Source organism: Octopus bimaculoides, chromosome 1 (assembly GCF_001194135.2).
Source record: "Octopus bimaculoides isolate UCB-OBI-ISO-001 chromosome 1, ASM119413v2, whole genome shotgun sequence".
Classification (NCBI taxonomy): Eukaryota; Metazoa; Mollusca; class Cephalopoda; order Octopoda; family Octopodidae; genus Octopus; species Octopus bimaculoides.
The window spans coordinates 130,215,268-130,232,742 of NC_068981.1; the positions used below are offsets into that span (position 1 = coordinate 130,215,268).

General features: G+C 37.3%; 1 protein-coding gene across 1 annotated transcript in view; it reads right to left on the reverse strand.

Moving 5' to 3' along the window:
- Positions 1-579: 579 nt before the first annotated feature.
- Positions 580-17,475, reverse strand: part of LOC106867716 (splicing factor 3B subunit 3) — a 60,067-nt gene continuing 43,171 nt past the window's right edge. The window contains exons 18-28 of the mRNA XM_014912674.2: positions 15,317-15,439; positions 15,071-15,225; positions 13,752-13,926; positions 11,859-12,064; positions 11,435-11,717; positions 10,034-10,246; positions 8,299-8,397; positions 7,855-7,998; positions 4,742-4,846; positions 2,151-2,246; positions 580-962 (exon numbers count right to left, since the gene is read on the reverse strand). Of these exons, the coding sequence (XP_014768160.1) occupies positions 918-962; positions 2,151-2,246; positions 4,742-4,846; positions 7,855-7,998; positions 8,299-8,397; positions 10,034-10,246; positions 11,435-11,717; positions 11,859-12,064; positions 13,752-13,926; positions 15,071-15,225; positions 15,317-15,439 (1,644 nt within the window). The 3' untranslated portion in view covers positions 580-917. The remainder of the gene's footprint in view (positions 963-2,150; positions 2,247-4,741; positions 4,847-7,854; positions 7,999-8,298; positions 8,398-10,033; positions 10,247-11,434; positions 11,718-11,858; positions 12,065-13,751; positions 13,927-15,070; positions 15,226-15,316; positions 15,440-17,475) is intronic.

The following is a 17,475-nucleotide window of genomic DNA, read 5'->3' on the forward strand; positions in this document are numbered from 1 at the left end:
TGAGTGGATTTGGTAGATGAAAACTGAAAAAGAAGTCTAGTGTGCAGTGTGTGTCCTCTTCTGTTTGTAATTATTTAAATTCTTCCGCTGAGGAAGGAGTTGATTTCTAACCAAGATACAAAGCTTCGTCATTGGAATGTAGATAACAAAAACTGGAGGAGTCTTGCATATTTTTACTGTTCCGCTTACAGAATGTATTTGTAATGTGCAAGTTAGTTGATGTATGCAAGTATGTATGTGTGTGTTGTGCACAGGTATGTGTGTGTGTGTGTGTACCCATGTCCTTGACATCATGTGATAGTTGTAAGCAAGCATCGCCATTATAGAAGTGAAGTTGTTTGTTTCCAGTCATCCATGGAAGATATTACCATGTTTGGAAAAAGGTAAGGATTGGTGACAGGAAGAGCATCTGCCTCAACAAGTTCCATTTGTTGTTGTTATTGATGATGATGAAGATGATGATGGTACATACACACACACACATGAATAATAAAAACATTCTCCTTACATTGATATGGTTGGAGTGGATGTAGAAAGAAATTTAAGAACAGGTTAGAAATACTAAAATCAAATACTGGAGATAATTAAATAAGTCTTTTTATTATAATTATTATTATTATTATCAATGATGATGGTGATAGCATAAGAGATGTCACTGTGAAAATATTTACAAAATGTTCAGAAAAAAAACTCCCAATATCTAGACTGCTGCTGTTTCCTAGGTTGCGTGCCAAGAAAAGAAAAACCCATCAGGATGATTTTCTTGAAATTCTTTTAGTTTGGCAGGAAAATGCATAGCCAATTGTCCAAAGAGTAAAACAATTCCCACTGATGTCAGGTGGAGGTGGACAGGAGGACAAAATGATCCCTGTTGTAGTGTCACCTGTCCGTATTTCTTGTTCCCAAAACACTCTGCTCTAGAAGGCATAACGAGTTCTGGTATCCTCCAATTTCTTAGAGACCTGCAAAAGAAATGAAAGTTAAGAGATACTTTAATATAGGAACACACATATCCATTCTGAGGCAGCTGACTTGGCAGATGCCCATAAAATTATTAACCATCTTACTAACAATAACTCTGAGTACCTTTTCAAATTCCACCTGTCTAACACCTGTGGACATGTTTACAAAGTCAGAAAACAGCACAGCACCTATGACTTTCGGAAACACATTTTCATGCTAAGAGTTGCTGAAGTATGGAACAAACTGCCTGCATCAGTTGTTAGTTGTCGGAGCACTGCATCCTTCAAAACTTACATGCTTCCTGAGATTCGCCAACACTACACCTGATTTTCTCCCCTCCATACACACGCAAGCATGTATTTGACTCATACACTGTTCACTTTCCAGACATTTGTACAATACTGCATATGCTTCATATGCACTTTTGACAAGTTGTAGTGCACCTGAGCACTGTATACAATAATTTCATTATTATTATTATTATTATTATTATTATTATTATTAATTCTCTAAATTGGTTGATAAACAAGTGAAGACAAAGTTTGATGGAAAGGGCCCTTTAATTTGGTCTTTCTTATAGAGGGCATGATCTCTTTAGTACTAATACCACAATCTAATGCACCTGATCGTCATTGTCATTTAACATCCACCTTCCATGCTGGCATGGGTTGGGTGGTTTGAATGGAGCTGGTCAGGCAGAAGACTGCACCAAACTGCTGTGTCTGTTTTGGCTTGGTTTTTACAGCTGGATGCCCTTCCTAACATCAACTACCCAGCAGAGTGGACTGAATGCTTTTTGTAAATTGGTTGGTGATAGGAAGGGTATCTAGTCATAGAAACCAAACTGAAAATGAAACAGTGAAATGTGGCTCTCTGACCCATCCAGCAAGAGCAGAGACTCTTAAATAAAAACTGATTCAGACCACAACAGTTTGTCCAATCCAAGGTAAAAGAGAAAGCAGTTCTAAGAAGGAAGAATTTGATTAAGCAAAGTGAATACTCTTGCTGACTAAAAGAATAAGTTGGGAATAGCAGGGACTCCCCTGCCACACTCAGATCTCTAATTTTTCTTAATTTGACTCTACAGCTAACATTCTGCTCTGAGAACTCTAAATCACATTGATATTTCCCAAGATGGGATGAGAATTAAATGAGTACTGAACAGATTAAAAGCAATGTATTCTTACCTCACTAGGGGTACGGTCTAAATCGTCACAAACACCCTTTTGCTTTCCAACATCCATGGAGTTGAACATCTCACAGAGATCGCCATCAATGACATTCTGAAAGGATAACAGAAAAAAAGATAGGAGTAAAATACTAAAATATAATTAATAGAAATCTTAAGACAAAAATTACATAATCAAACATTGTCAGTAGGGGATAGGTAATGTTTTATAAAGATTTTATATAAACAGAATCAGTTACTGCCAAAAATATTACCAACATCAACAGCCATCAATAAATGTGCTTCCTTATGAAGTATATCATTACAAGACCAATAAGTAAAACTGTTAAAATGACTTTTTCTGCAGAAACATCTAAAGCAAAATATTCACACTAAGGACAATACCTTGCTCGCTTTTAACTTACATTTTTAGAATGATGTTTTCTAAGGCTATATGCTGTTCTTATCACAAATCATTTTATAGAATGTATTATCATTAATATTCTCTCACACCAGCAGCCTGAGTTTTTGCTGTTTCGCAGTGCCCAATTCTATCTCATTATCAGAATTACTGTTCTTTCACTCTGGCAGCGGCAATGTTAAACCCATTCGTTCAATTATGTGACCCTAAATCCCAAAATTCCATCTCATTGTGTTCTGTCTTCAACCAGCCTAACTCTGGTCTCTCTCTCTGTTTCGTTAACCACTTGCTTCTCCCAACACTTTACCTCCGTTTTCCCCACCCCACCCTATATAAACTAGCTCGTTCAGATTCCCCTACCTCATATTTTAATACTTTGCCACATGGAGTAGAAACCAGATGTTCAGATAAGTAGCCTTGTTTTCCAACCTAGCACACATCTAAAACCTCTTTTTCAGTGCAAATTATTATAATTACTTTATTAGTTCATTTCATTATCTATCGATGTAAACACAGTTTCATCTTCCATGCTGTATGTTTAGAGAAAATAAACTTACGATCCCTTTGCTCAATCCAACCCTCTGTCTTTCTCCTTCTCTTTCATGCTCATTTATTATTGTCATTTATTCATTCACTTATCTAATTTTGTCACAGTTTGGCTGACTGATAACTGTTGGTTATAGCTCTAGTTGAGAATGCAAATGCCCAATTCTATCTCATTATTATCATTAATATTCTCTCGTATTGGCAGCCTGAGATTTTGCTGTTTCACAGTATGCACACCCTTCCCACCCACTGTACCGGAAGTCTCTATCCTCTTACCTCTATCAGATGTCTCTCTCTACCTCCAAAGGTTTCATGTTCCCCCATCCCTACTTAGGGTTTATCTCCTATGTAATGTAGTGATTATGTAGCACATAAAATGATGGTGCAGTGTATGCAGGTTGAAGGCTATTGTATGTTTATGAGTTCTGCCAAATGTAAGCTTTCTTTTCAGGTACATGACACTGCTATCTCAGGATCTCGTGAGTTTAGTGTCCAATGAAGGAGAGGTTGGCATGGGTACCAGTCGTCGAATTTGGTTCGATTTCGATTTCACTTGTCTCAACAGGTCTTCGCAAGCAGAGTTTAGTGTCCAATGAAGTAAAGGTACGAATAAGTGGGCTGGTTACACCCCTGGCAGAGGCCACGGATTATGGTCTCACTTGGCTTGCCGAGTCTTCTCATGCACTGCATATTTCCAAAGGTCTCGGTCACTAGTCATTGCCTCGGTGAGGCCCAATGTTCGAAGGTTGTGCTTCACCACCTCATTCCAGATCTTCCTGGGTCTACCTCTTCCACAGGTTTCCTCAACCGCTAGGGTGTGGCACTTTTTCACACAGCTGTCCTCATCCATTCTCGCCAAATGACCATACCAGTGCAGTCATCTCTCTTGCGCACCACAACTGATGCTTCTTAGGCCCAACTTTTCTCTCAAGGTACTTACACTCTGTCGAGTATGCACACTGACATTACACATCCATCGGAGCATACTGGCTTCGTTTAAATATTATATTTTAAATAAAAAAAATTTTCAGTTAAACTACATCAATAAATTGTTATCAATATATATTTTTTTATGAAACTCAAAAAAACCTGTTGTCGAGATTGATATTGATGATAAATTAGTGAAACACCATTAAGAATAACATTTTAACAAAGAAGATTGAAACACAAAAATCAACATTATTTTAGTGTTCAATTTTCCATGCCAACATAGGTCACTTGCACAGATCTGCCCTTCATCCAGTCATTAATAATCTCATCCATAAGATCCCACATTCTGAGACCTAACCAAAAATGATCTCTATTGACAACACAAAACAGTTTTGCAAGCATAACACATCTTCCATATGAATTTTACATAATATCTATATCCATCCACTCATTTCTTCTGCATTTATAAGTTGATTCTTTAATGCTAAGCTATTCTTTCAGTTAACTTCACTTCATCAATTATCTAAAAATGGGTCAGCACTTACATAATTCACAAATTGTACCACTTCTAAAAATTTACTGCAATGTTTAATTTTTGATACAGCTAACAATGAAGATAAGAGTAGTGGCACCACCGGCTTTACTTTCCTCACCTTCAGTAGTCATTTACAGTGTTTACCAAGTTAGATAAAGTTAAGAGAAATGCTTTTTACCTTGACAGGGAAGTAATATGAACGGAAAGAAAGATGATCTCGACCACAAAGTGGAGGATGTTCTGAGCGCATGTACATCTCTAAATGCTGGAAAAAGTCATGGTCCTGGAAAACAAAACGCATTCAAATGGAAATGAATATAAAAATGTATTTTGTATAGGAGATGGAGGTAGGGGAGAAATCAGATAACACAACTGAAGGTAACAACTAATCAATTCCTGAAAAAATGTCTTGCAAGAAACATTAGACATTTAATCACTGGCATTCATCAACCAAAGTCAATCCATGAAACCCTACTTCTCTAGGAAAACAGGTAATCCTGCTAGCTTCAAATATGAGATTGCCACTTTTCTAAAGTTTGATTGTCTGTTAATCAAGCATATGAAAACAATGTTTGAATAATGTATTTGTGTATGTATGGTATGTGTGTGTGTGTGTGAACATTGTGTATGAATTAAGAATTGTCATGTGAGTGTAGCTTTGATAGTTACATAGTAGCAATTTTTATAGTTGTTGTCTCCCACTTTGGCAATAGGAGCTTTGCTTAACGAGGAGTATGACTGAGCAAGGTGACAATGATTAATTAATAATGGTTTCAAATTTTGGCACAAGGCCAGCAAGTTTAGGGGAGAGGGTAAGTCAGTTACCTTGACCCCAGTGCTCAACTGGTACTTATTTATCAGTCCTGAGAAGATGAAAGACAGTCAAATTCAGTGGAATTTGAACTCAGAAAGGAAAGATGAGTGAAAGGCTACTAAGCATTTTGCCCAGTGCGCTAATCACTACCTTAAAATGATTAACTAATAATCCTTTCTACTAAAGGTACAAGGCTTGAAATTTTGGGGGAGGGGACTAGTCGATTACATCAATCCCAGTATTTCACTGGTACTTAATTTATCGACCCCAAAAGGATGAAAGGTAAAGTCGACCTCGGTGGAATTTGAACTCAGCATTTCGCCTGGCATGCTAAAGGTTGTCAGTTCAGATGATTAATTAATAAGAAGAATGGAATGCTGCAGGCAGAAATAGTACCAGAGAAGGAAATCATCATCATTGTTTAATGTCTGTTTTCCAAGCTGACATGGGTTGGACGGTTTGACTGAGGTCTGGAGAGTCAGCAGCTGTGCCTGGCTCCAATTTCTGGCAAAGTTTCTACTGCTAGATGCCTTTCCTAACACCAACCACTCCAAGAGTGTAGTTGGTGTTTTTTATGTGCCACTGGCGGGCCTGGCATTGATTACGTTCAGATAGTACTTTTTACATGCTACCGGATGATGCTTTTTATGTGCCACCAGCACAGGATCCAGTCAGGAGGCACTGGCATTGACCACATTCGGATGATGCATTTTACATACCACTGGAACAGGAGCCAGTCAGGGGGCACTGGCCACAGCTACAACTTTGGTTTTACTTGACTCAACAGGTCTTCTCAGGCATATCATATCGCCTGACGCATCAAGAGTACTCTTAAATGGGCTGGACATGCAACACAGGCATTGGCCATGGCTGCGATCTCACTTTAGTTCCTGGGTTCTTCTCAATCACAGCATATCTCCAAAGGTCTGTCTCCTGTCATTGCCTCTGTGAGGCCCAATGTTCAAAGGTCATTCTTCACCACCTCATCCCATATCTTCCTAGGTCTACCTCTTCCACAGTTAGGGTGTGGAACTGTCTTACACAGCTATCCTCGTCCATATGTAACACATGACCATACCAGTGCAGTCATCTCTCTTGCACACCACATTTGATGCTTCTTATGTCCAACTTTTCCCTCAGGATGCTCACTCTCTGTTGTGTATGCACACTGACATTACAAATCCAGCAGATCATACTAGCTACATTTCTTTCAAGCCTACGCATGTCCTTGCAGTCATGGCCCATGTTTCACTGCCGTGTAGCATGGCAGTTCGCACACATGCTTCATGCAGTCTACTTTTCATCCTGAGCAAGAGGCCCTTAGTTGCTAGCAGAGGTAGGAGCTCTCTGAACTTTGCCCAGGCTATTCTTATTCTAGCTGCTACTCTCTCAGAGCAACCACCTCCACTACAGACTTGGTTGCCTAGGTAGCGAAAGCTGTCAACTACTTCTAGTTCCCCACTCCCACCTGTCATGTGATGGAATCTGTTTTCTGTACATCTTCAGTGTTTATTGCCCCTGTGCATCTGCCACACACAAAAACTCTCTTCCCAGTTAATCTTCCTTTGATATTGCTGCACCTTTTGTGTCCACCAGGTACATTGTATGGAATTTCTACCTATGCCTTTTCTACAGATCAAGCAGAGCCATCTGCCTGAAGGGGGTTGTGATTTGACAGCCTTCCTACTTACTAAGACTTTGGTTTTTGCTAAGTTAACCCTAAGGCCCTTCAATTCTAGACCTTGCTTCCACACCCTAAACTTTGTCTCTAGTTCTGGCAGTGACTCAGCTATTAGAGCAAGGTCATCAGCATAGAGGAGCTCCCAGGGGCAGCCTTTCTTGAATTCCTCTGTTATAGCCTGGAAGACTATGATGAATAAGAGGAGGGCTGAGGACTGAACCTTGGTGAACTCCTACCTCTACCCGGAATTCTTCACTGTACTCATTGCCAACCCTCACCTTACTGATAGCATCCCTGTACAGGGCTTGTACAGCTCTTACCAACCACTCATCTATCCCCAGTTGCTGCATTGACCACCAGATAAGGGATCAGGGGGACCCTGTCAAAGGCTTTCTCCAAGTCAACAAAAGTCAAGTACAGAGGTTTATCTTTGGCTAGATATTTCTCCTGCAGTTGGCTTACCAGAAATATAGCACAAAACCAAACTGCATCTCATCTAAGCTAACTCTCTCCTAATTAGTTGGGCTATGACCCTCTCTGTAACTTTCATCACCTGATCCAATAATTTGATACACTTGTAGTTATTTCTGTAATGTGTGAAATCTGTTGAAAATCTGGATATTGGCTTATGAATCTACGTGAACACCGACACATCAAAAAAAACTGAAGGTTGAGCTGCAAATAATTGCTGGGCTGAGTTTCAATAATAATTAAGACTAGATAATGTGAACAATAGTAGGTTATTGTGGAATAAAATACATTCTTAAAAATATTTCTAGAAAGAGATTCAACAAACCTCATGTGAAGTGAAAGGAACCAGCATTCCAATACTGCCAGATAATGTGGTATAGACCAAGGACTCTGATCCACCAGGGATGAGGGTAGCCTTCTGTAAAGATGTCACTACTTCACCAACATGAAAGTTAGCAATGACATCAGCCTAAAAACAAAAGATCAAATATATAAAAATATCATAACTACATATCTTTTTTTTAAAGGAAGCTTATAAATTTGTTCATTTAATAAAACATTCGTTACAATTAAGCATGTGTGAATGTAGTGTAGCTTTTTTTTTCAAATACATTACAAAGATTAATTTATTATTTATTTTTAAAAAATGCTTTACCAAAGGAGCAATTTGTCTGCAAGAGTATTGAAATAAAACATCATAAGTATCTTTTGTTTTTCCTGAACAAAATACCACACACACCACACAAGAAATGAACTCTCAAGTACAAACCTTTTGAGAAGCACCATTAAGTAAACCTCGATCCCAAAGTGCTTTGTTACCAGTTGGATCTTCTTCAACTTCATCACAGACATCAGGAGGTAAACGAATCTAAGCAGAAAGAAACAGTTTTGTTATATCATGAGGTTACATTAGTAACAAGCCTAATCAGCTAAAACAGTACCTCAATTCAAATTATTATGTTTATGGATCATCTACATCAATATGCCATTAGAAAGACATATTCTATTTCAGTAATGCAAAGTAGTGAGTTCAATTTGCCAGTGAAACGATAGCAAACTGTATCAATCAGTCATAGCTATGTTTTAATAAATCAAACCACAATCAACTGTGTTTACAACTGTCCTTACTACAAGTGATCCACTAAATCCATCCATAAAAAAATACACTAGTAAATCTGCAAAAAATCTAAGCAATAATATGATTAACCCTTTGCCATTTAAACTGCCCATATCCAGCTCAAATATTCTACCTGTTTAAGTTCAAACAAGCCATTCCTGGCCTCTCAGACCTACACAGCAATGTCATTCTAAAAGTAAACAATCAGGCATAGGAGTCACTGTGTGGTAAGAAGTTTGCTTCCCAACCACTGCTTGGTACCTTGGGCAAGTGTCTTCTACTACAGCCTCAGCCTTGTGAGTGAATCTGATAGATGGAAACTGAAAGAAGCCCATCGTATATGTAATATATTTACATCCCCATAACTTAGTGGTTTGGCTAAAAAGACCAATAGAATAAGTACCAAACTTAGAAAAAAAGCACTGGGGTTGATTCAATCAACTAAAATTCCTCAAAGCAGTGCCCCAGTAAGGTTGCAGTCTAATGACTGAAACAAGTAAAAGAACCACATCATTTGAAATCTCAAAGCTACAAGATAATGTATGATTGATTCAAAATAATGTGAATAAATAAGCATTATATTTGACAGAATAATCTGAATGCTAAAGGGTTAAAGTATGGTTTAAGTAACCCAGCATAGCGACTTTAATGATGATTATATCAAGTGCATCACACAATTTGAAGACAATCATGCACTGAAACTAATTACGAGCATGTGCTGCTATGTAAAAGTTCTTTTTTTTTTTATTGAAGGTTTTAACCCTTTAGCATTCAGCTTCCTCTGTCAAATCTTATGTTTATTTATTCACATTGATTTGAATTAGTCATGCATTACTTTGTAGTTTTGAGATTTCAATGATGTGATTGTTTATTTTGAGAATGACATTGTACGGTAGGTGTAAGAGGCCAGATCTGACCAGTTTCAAGATAAAACTGGTATGTTATTTTGGCCAGATATGGTTGGTTTAAAAGGTAAAAGGTTAAACTATCTTTATGGTTTCAATTATTTCAGAGAACACTCATGTTTTAATGAGGTCAATGTTCATTAGTAGAAAATTTTAATACTGACAATTCATTCCATCAGTAAACATATAGTACTAGAAACAGTTCTTTTGCTATAATAGTTTTCTGCACAAGATAATTCTATGTAGGCACTGGAAACTACTGAACAACAAATTTCCAGTAAAATATTTCAGCACTGAGTCAGTTTCTCTCTTTTTCTTAACACCAGTTGTGCAACCAAATAAGTGAGCAGAGTTCTTTGCTACCATGTCAATGGCAAAGCACAGTTCCATGACAGGAATATGTGAATCTTCAGCAGAATTCATTCAATGTATCTTCATACTGGAATAAGTCAAACAATGGCCTTAACTGTATTCAAACTTACCACTGTGATGTTACCAAATTTATCTGCAGTTGCCACAGTATCGTAGTCAAGTAGACATGAACTGGTTACCCAACGAGGTGTCGTGTCATCAGCAAATACAATTAGTTGGTTCTCAGGTCGTTTGTAACGGACAAAATTAATACTTTCTTGGATGTCAGAGACAACAATCCGGTGACCCAATGTTAAAATACTCATGATAAAGTTTGGAATACGCTGAAATATTTAAAGAAAAGAAAAAATATTATACATAGATGATTATTACTTCAATCACAGAATGACTTCATTTTACCTCGCTCTCAAAACTGAATTCTGACAGTTCTAATAAATAAAACATGTCAATATATCCGAACTCTAAAAGAGCACTATTAGATTCCACTCATTTATTTTCAGTCACAATCAGTGAACAATGGCATCATTAGTTACAAGTTTCTAGTAGTCCAACCATTGCTTCTCTGTTGGCAAGAATGACAAAGGAATGTCTGTACTTTGATGCAGAACAAATATCACAAGGGACTGCATTCAGAAAGCAATGGTTTTGTAAATTTCTTATCATGCTTGCCATCATTCATCAATAGACATTGGGTGAAAGATACACACACACACATCTGTGAGCTTCTGCACAGCTGCTGCACTATGGGGCTGAGGGACCAAACAAAACTTCACCACACAGCCCTGTCTGCACCAATTTACAACACATGAATGATGCAAACTTCCAGTGGCTAAAATACCAATTACTATAGTCAGCAATCTCAGATGACCTGAGTGACAACATTCGAAACAGTTAAGTGACTTGAACTATCAAGAATACACCAAATACTTTCTATTGATTAGCACATAAAACCACACCTTCTGAAACATTTCATATATTTTGATAATTATAGTAAAAAGAATTCATATTGTCTTTGTTACAGCCAATTTATTATACCATTTGGATACCACTGGCTATTGTCATTTTGCTACACATACAAGAATCAAACATAGCAGTACAAAGTATAATATGAGAAACATCAATCATTTTTAAGTCAAGTCAATAACTAATTACTACTAAACATTTCTAATAACTCCATTTCACTATTTTAGTTCACTTAAATTAAGATGTGATATAATATGTATATATACATTATATATACATATTTTATACATACAAGGGGGTGTTGAAAAGATCCTGGCTTTAAGGGTATCACAAAAGGCCTGGTTGGAGGCCCAACATTCCGAGTTCTTTTGCAGAAAATCACAAGGACTGCTGCAGTAAGTGTGTGAATTTGAGAAGGGAATATGTTGAATAAAATCATAATTAACTGATCCTCTTGTATTTTCTTTTACCCAAAGCTAGGAACTTTTCAGCACCTCCTCATACATACATTATATATATATACATATAAAAAGAAAAAAAGACAATACCTTATTTTCACATTTTCTGAGCAGCTTTTTCTTCCCAAGATCATATATACGAAGATATCGGCCAGTTCCTATTAAGGCTCGGCCTTGGAATGCAGCAATGGCACCAGGAAGCTCATCGACCACAGTCTTATGTACAAACTCTAGCTTCTCTCCGGAATTCAGAAGTTTGTAACAATAGATAAAACCCCCACTGAGAGAACGTGGGTTCAGTACTAATTCCTTTGCTGTTCCTACAAGCACATGCATGTCATCACTAGCGCATGAAAACCGCACAAGGGCAATGCTAGAGGGAGAAAGAAATATTGAAGATTGCAAAATTCATTAGAAATAACCAGTTCAATTTATGAATTAATTTATAAAGAAATTAAAATGGAAATAAAACATAAGATAAAATAGAGAAATGTAAGGAACATGTTAAACAAACCTGTGTGCAGCTTCATTCTGATCAAGAGATACTTTATCTAAAGTCTCTCCTGAAATTGGGTTAATGATACGAACAACAGACGCCCACATACCAGTACCAGCCTTGGCAGCACCAAAAGTGTTCTCAGGAAGATCTTCTTCCAAGAAAGCATCAGCCATTTTAGCAGCTAGTTGTCGCTCGTCTTCTTGTGCAGCTTCTATCATCTCCTAAAAAATTGGAAATTATATAATGTCGTCATTTAATGTTCACTTTTCCAAACTTGCATCAGTCAGAGAGAATTTGTCATAGTAAGCTTTTTAACAGCTGGATGCATTTCCTGTCGCCAACCCTCACCTGTTTCCAAGCAAAGTAATAATATCCCATGGTCAGACACATTCATCACAGAAGCATTGTCATATAAACCATGCTCATTTACAACCATCAAGTGATGTCTAGAGAAGGGTGCACACAAACAAAAAGGGCTTCTTTCAATTTCCATCAACCAAATCCACTCACAAGGTTTTGGTTGGCTTGAGATTATAGCAGAAGACGCCCAAAGTTCTGTGCAGTGGGACTGAACCCAAGACCACATGGTTGGGTAACAAGTTTCTTAATCACACAGCCATAACTGCACCAACACAAATAGAAATTCATCATCGTTTAACATCCGCTTTCCATGCTAGCATGGGTTGGATGATTTGACTGAGGATTGGTGAAACCAGATGGCTACACCAGGCTCCAATCTGATTTGGCAGAGTTTCTACAGCTGGATGCCCTTCCTAACGCCAACCACCCAGAGAGTGTAGTGGGTGCTTTTACGTGTCACCCGCACGAAGGCCAGTCAGGCGGTACTGGCAACGGCCACGCTCAAAATGGTGTATTTTATGTGCCACCTGCACAAGAGCCAGTCCAGGGGCAAATTATAAAAAACATTCTTTAATCCTTTAGCATCCAGATTACTTTGTCAAATGCAATACTTTTTTATTCATATTGTTTTAAATTAATCATACATTATCTCATGTCTTTAAGAGGTTGATATGATTATTTAATTTTAGAATGACATTGTAGGATAGGTCTGGCTGGTTTGAACATAAAACAGCTAGAATATTTGGGCCTGATAATGGCCAGTTTAAATGCTAAAGGGTTAATAACTCCTGTAACAGACTGCAATTATAATAGTATAATAACACTAGTTTTATTATAGCTTAGATTTGTTGTACGATAGAATATAGGGCATCACCCTCAGACCCATTGCCTGATTGAAATACGGTACATTCAGCTAGATTTGTGAGATGCTTTAAACTACTAAAATTTAGTATGCACAATCATGCAGTGTGGTTCCATGTTGAACGAAACCAAAACACATCTGATGTTCTGGGCTTCTAATCACACCTAACCATGCCATCAGTTCACTTTTTCTACAAGTGAGAATTCTAATCAATCAGACCTTGTCAAATAGAACATAATAGTGATGATATTGGTGACTATGTTGATGAGGGTGATAATGATGTAAAACAATCTCCAAAACACAAGATCATCATCATCATTTAATGTCTGATTTCCATGCTGGCATGGGTTGGATAGTTTGACAATCTGGTGAGCCACAGACCTACATTGCACTCCATGTCAGCTGGGTACCTTTCCTAATGCCAACCACTTTACAGTAAGCACTGAGTTCTTTTTTCATGCCACTAGCACTAGTGGGGGTTGCCAAGTAAGAATAAGTGTGGGAAGTATTTGAGAAAATAGTGAGATTTTATGTTAAAGACAAGCAGAAGTGTCTTGCTATGGAGAAAATACATGGCTACCCTGCATTTATATAAGGGTGTGTAGGAGTATCTGGAAAAAAGGTAAGTTCATACACAACAACCCACAGGTTATTTTTGATTAAGAGAAATAACTTAACAAACCAACCTCAGCCATTTGTTGTTTGCGTTGCTGTTTTGTTGATTCAGTATAAGCATTATGGTCTGTTTCAATGATGATAAGGTTGTTGGAATCTTGATGAATGATAAATTTTCTTGGAGTGTACTGCAATGGCCATGAAACTTGATTAAAGACAGCACCTAGTTTCTCCAAAGCTAAAATCCTGAAAGAAAGTAAATCAAATACAATTTATAAGTTTTTGAACAGTGTAAAAGTCAACTCTTACTTGACATTGGAAAAATGGTTGAGAAATCTCATGTTGGCATGGATCAGATGGATTTTGCAAATTACTTTTATTTGAAAATGAATTGGTGAAATATGTTCTACACATGAATTCCCTTCTAACTCTTGAACAGTTGCTCTGTCATAAATTCAAGAAATTTGTGGGGACAAGAGAATGAATTCAGTAACAAATTTCATATGAATTTGACCAAAAGCTTTCTAAATATTATTCAATAAATAAAGAAGTAATAATAGTTTCTAAATTAGGTACATCATCATCATCGTCATCACCATCTAACATCCATGTTCCATGCTAGCAAGTGTTGGACAATCTTGACAAGGATCTAATGAGTCAAGAATATATTCCAGTGTCTGCCCTTCATTCCCAGTACATGAATGGTATTCTATTTTGTTTATCACAAAAAGCTGAACAGTAAAGTTGACCTCAGTGGGATTTGAACTCAGAATGTGAAGAGCTAGATAGATTATCACAAGGTATTCTGTTTGAAGTTCCAACAATTTTGCCAATCCTCTGCCCCAAAATGTCTTACATAGGCACAAGGTCAATGGTTCAGGAGTGGGGAGTAAGTCAATTAGTGACCCCAGTACATGACAGGTACTTTATTTCATCAATTCTAGAGGGATAAAACAAAATAATTGAACCTCAGAGTGATATGAACATAATAATATTAAAGTATAGATCCTGAAGATGAAGTACCTAAAAGATTTTGTTGTAAAAGGATACACTGGAGTGATTTTTTCCATTACATTTTCCAGGAATATGTAAAGTTTAAGAATATGCTCATAAGAATAAACACTGATTTCCAATAGCAAAAAGAAGAACCATAGCATATAAAGTGTCTTGTTCAAAAACGCAATAAATATTTGCAGTAGATTCAAATTCACAACAGATTATTCTCTTCTGAAAGCTAATATATTTTAATTTCACTGATATGTTAACCAGTTGGGTCTGATTAACCAACTAACATTTATTTTACCTTCTTGTAAGATCCCTGATAGGAGATCAACTCGTAATACATTTTAAAGCTGTGAATATCAACTTATTTATATCATATCTGGCTTACCTGAGAGTGTTGGTTGAAATAGCTACAATACCTTCTGGACATTGTTCAGAGGCAAATCCAGAGGCATATTCCAAGGTTTCGTATGAAAGCGGTGTAAGATGGAATCGATTTTGGTAAGTGTAACTTAACCAGGACCTGCTAGACATGGCCAAAACCTGCAGGGAACAAAAAGTTGAAGAATCATTTCCAAAGAAAGAAATATTTGAAATTAAAGTTGAAGTAGCAACAATGTTGATGAATACTTACAGCTTCTGACCCTTGCATAGTGATTCTAAATAGTTTGACAGGACGGGAACCCAAATATCTGGTTCTAGTGTCTGATAAGTCTCCAGTGACTGTGTCTAACACGGTACGCAGCAATACACCATTCTGTAAAAAAAAACAATTTCAGGAAATGATTTTTTTTTTTTGTCACTAAACACAAGGTCAATTCTGTATGTGTTTGTTTTATGCATATTGATGGTGATAGGGGATAGCAGTTTAAAATCAGTCTGCTTTATGAATTACTGACTCAGGAGAGATGAAAGACAATGTTGAACCTAGTTGAATCTATAATCACAAGAATGGTGGGAGGGTGGAAAAGACAGAAATACAACACAAAAATGTAATGGGAAAAGCAGGGATATTTGGAGATGGAATCAGCAGAGAAGTGATTGGTAATAGCAGAGGTGAATAAAGATAACAGGCAATCACTTCCCAGCTACATGGGCAAGTGTCTTCTACTGTAGGCCCCAGGATGATCAAACCCTTGAGAGTGAATTTGATAGATACAAACTGAAAGAAGCGCATCATATACATACATACATTATATATATATATATATATATATATATGAGGACAGCTGCATGAAGAAGTGCCAATCTCTAATTGTGTAGGAAACCTGTTGAAGGGGTAGACCAAGGAAGATGTGGGATGAAGTGTTGAGAAAGGATCTTCAGGCACTAGGCATCACTAAGGAGATGACAAAGAACCAGGACTTCTGGCAATTTGTTGTACTTGAGAAGACATGCTAAGCTAAGTAAAATCACGGCCATCCATACATATAGGCCTGTCCTTTATGGCAATCCCATAAGTTCTGTCTCAATTTTGAATAAAGAAAACAAGCGATCAAATGTTATATTTATTTGAAATTTAATCATCAATGTACTTTCCCTGATTATCTATGACTTTCTTCCATCTATTTACAAGCTTTTTAATCCCATCTATGCCCCACTCCCTCAACTAGTTGAGAGGACTTTATCTTGAAGGTGCAGGTGTCACGCAAAAAGCACCCAGTACACTTTGTAAAGTGGTTAGCATTAGGAATGGCATCCAGCCATAGAAACCATGCCAAAATAGACAATTGGTGCCTGGCCAGTTCCTGTCAAACCGTCCAACCTATGCCAGCATCCCATAAGTTCTGTCCAAATTTTGAATAAAGAAAACAAGTGATCAAATGTTATATTTAATTGAAATTTAATCATCAATGTACTTTCCCTGATTATCTATGACTTCCTTTCATCTATTTACAAGCTTTTTAATCCCATCTATGTAAAACTCTTTTGACTTCAAAGCGAAGAACTCTGAAATGCCAGTTTCGACCTCCTCCTGGCTTGCAAAAGTTATGTCCCCCAAATGATTCTGTAAACTACAAAACAAATGGTAGTCTGAAGGAGCAAGGTTGGGAGAATAAGGTGGATGAGGAATTTTTTCCCAACCAAGCTCTTCGATCTTCTGTGATGTGATCTTTGCAGTGTGGGGTCGCGCATTGTCCTGATGAAACATCACTCCTTTTCAATTCGGGCCTTTTTTCTTCAAAGCTTGGTTCAAATGCTCTAATTGCTAACAGTAGACTTGAGCATTGATTGTTGCATTAGGTGGTAATAATTCAAAGTGAAATACTTCACTTTGCAATCCCACCAGATAGAGAGAAGAACCTTTTTTCCATGAAGTTCCCTTCTCGGTTGTGGTTGAGTTTTTTCCCGTTTACCAAGCCACTGTTTACGACATTTAACATTTCGAAAGAAGATCCATTTTTCGTCACCAGTCACAAGTCTATCAAAAAGGGTGAAATGAATTCGTGAAAATGGAGAGAAGAGCAGATGTGAACTCGGGATTTGCGGTTGCTTTTGGACAATTCATGAGGTACCCATTTTCCAAGTTGTTGAAGATGATGATGAACAGTTGTATGGTTTGAACTAAGTTTTATTGCCAATTCTTCAACTGATAATGCAGGATTTTCTTCAAGTAATGCCTCAAGGAGCTTATCATCAATCTCAACTGGACGTTCTGTTTGATCTTCATCTTCAAGGTTGAAATCTCCACTTCTGAATTTTGCAAACCATCTTCTACAAGTTCTTTCATTCAAGCATTCTTTCCCATAAACTGAGTGTATATTTCGAGTTGCTTCAGCTGCAGAGTTTCCT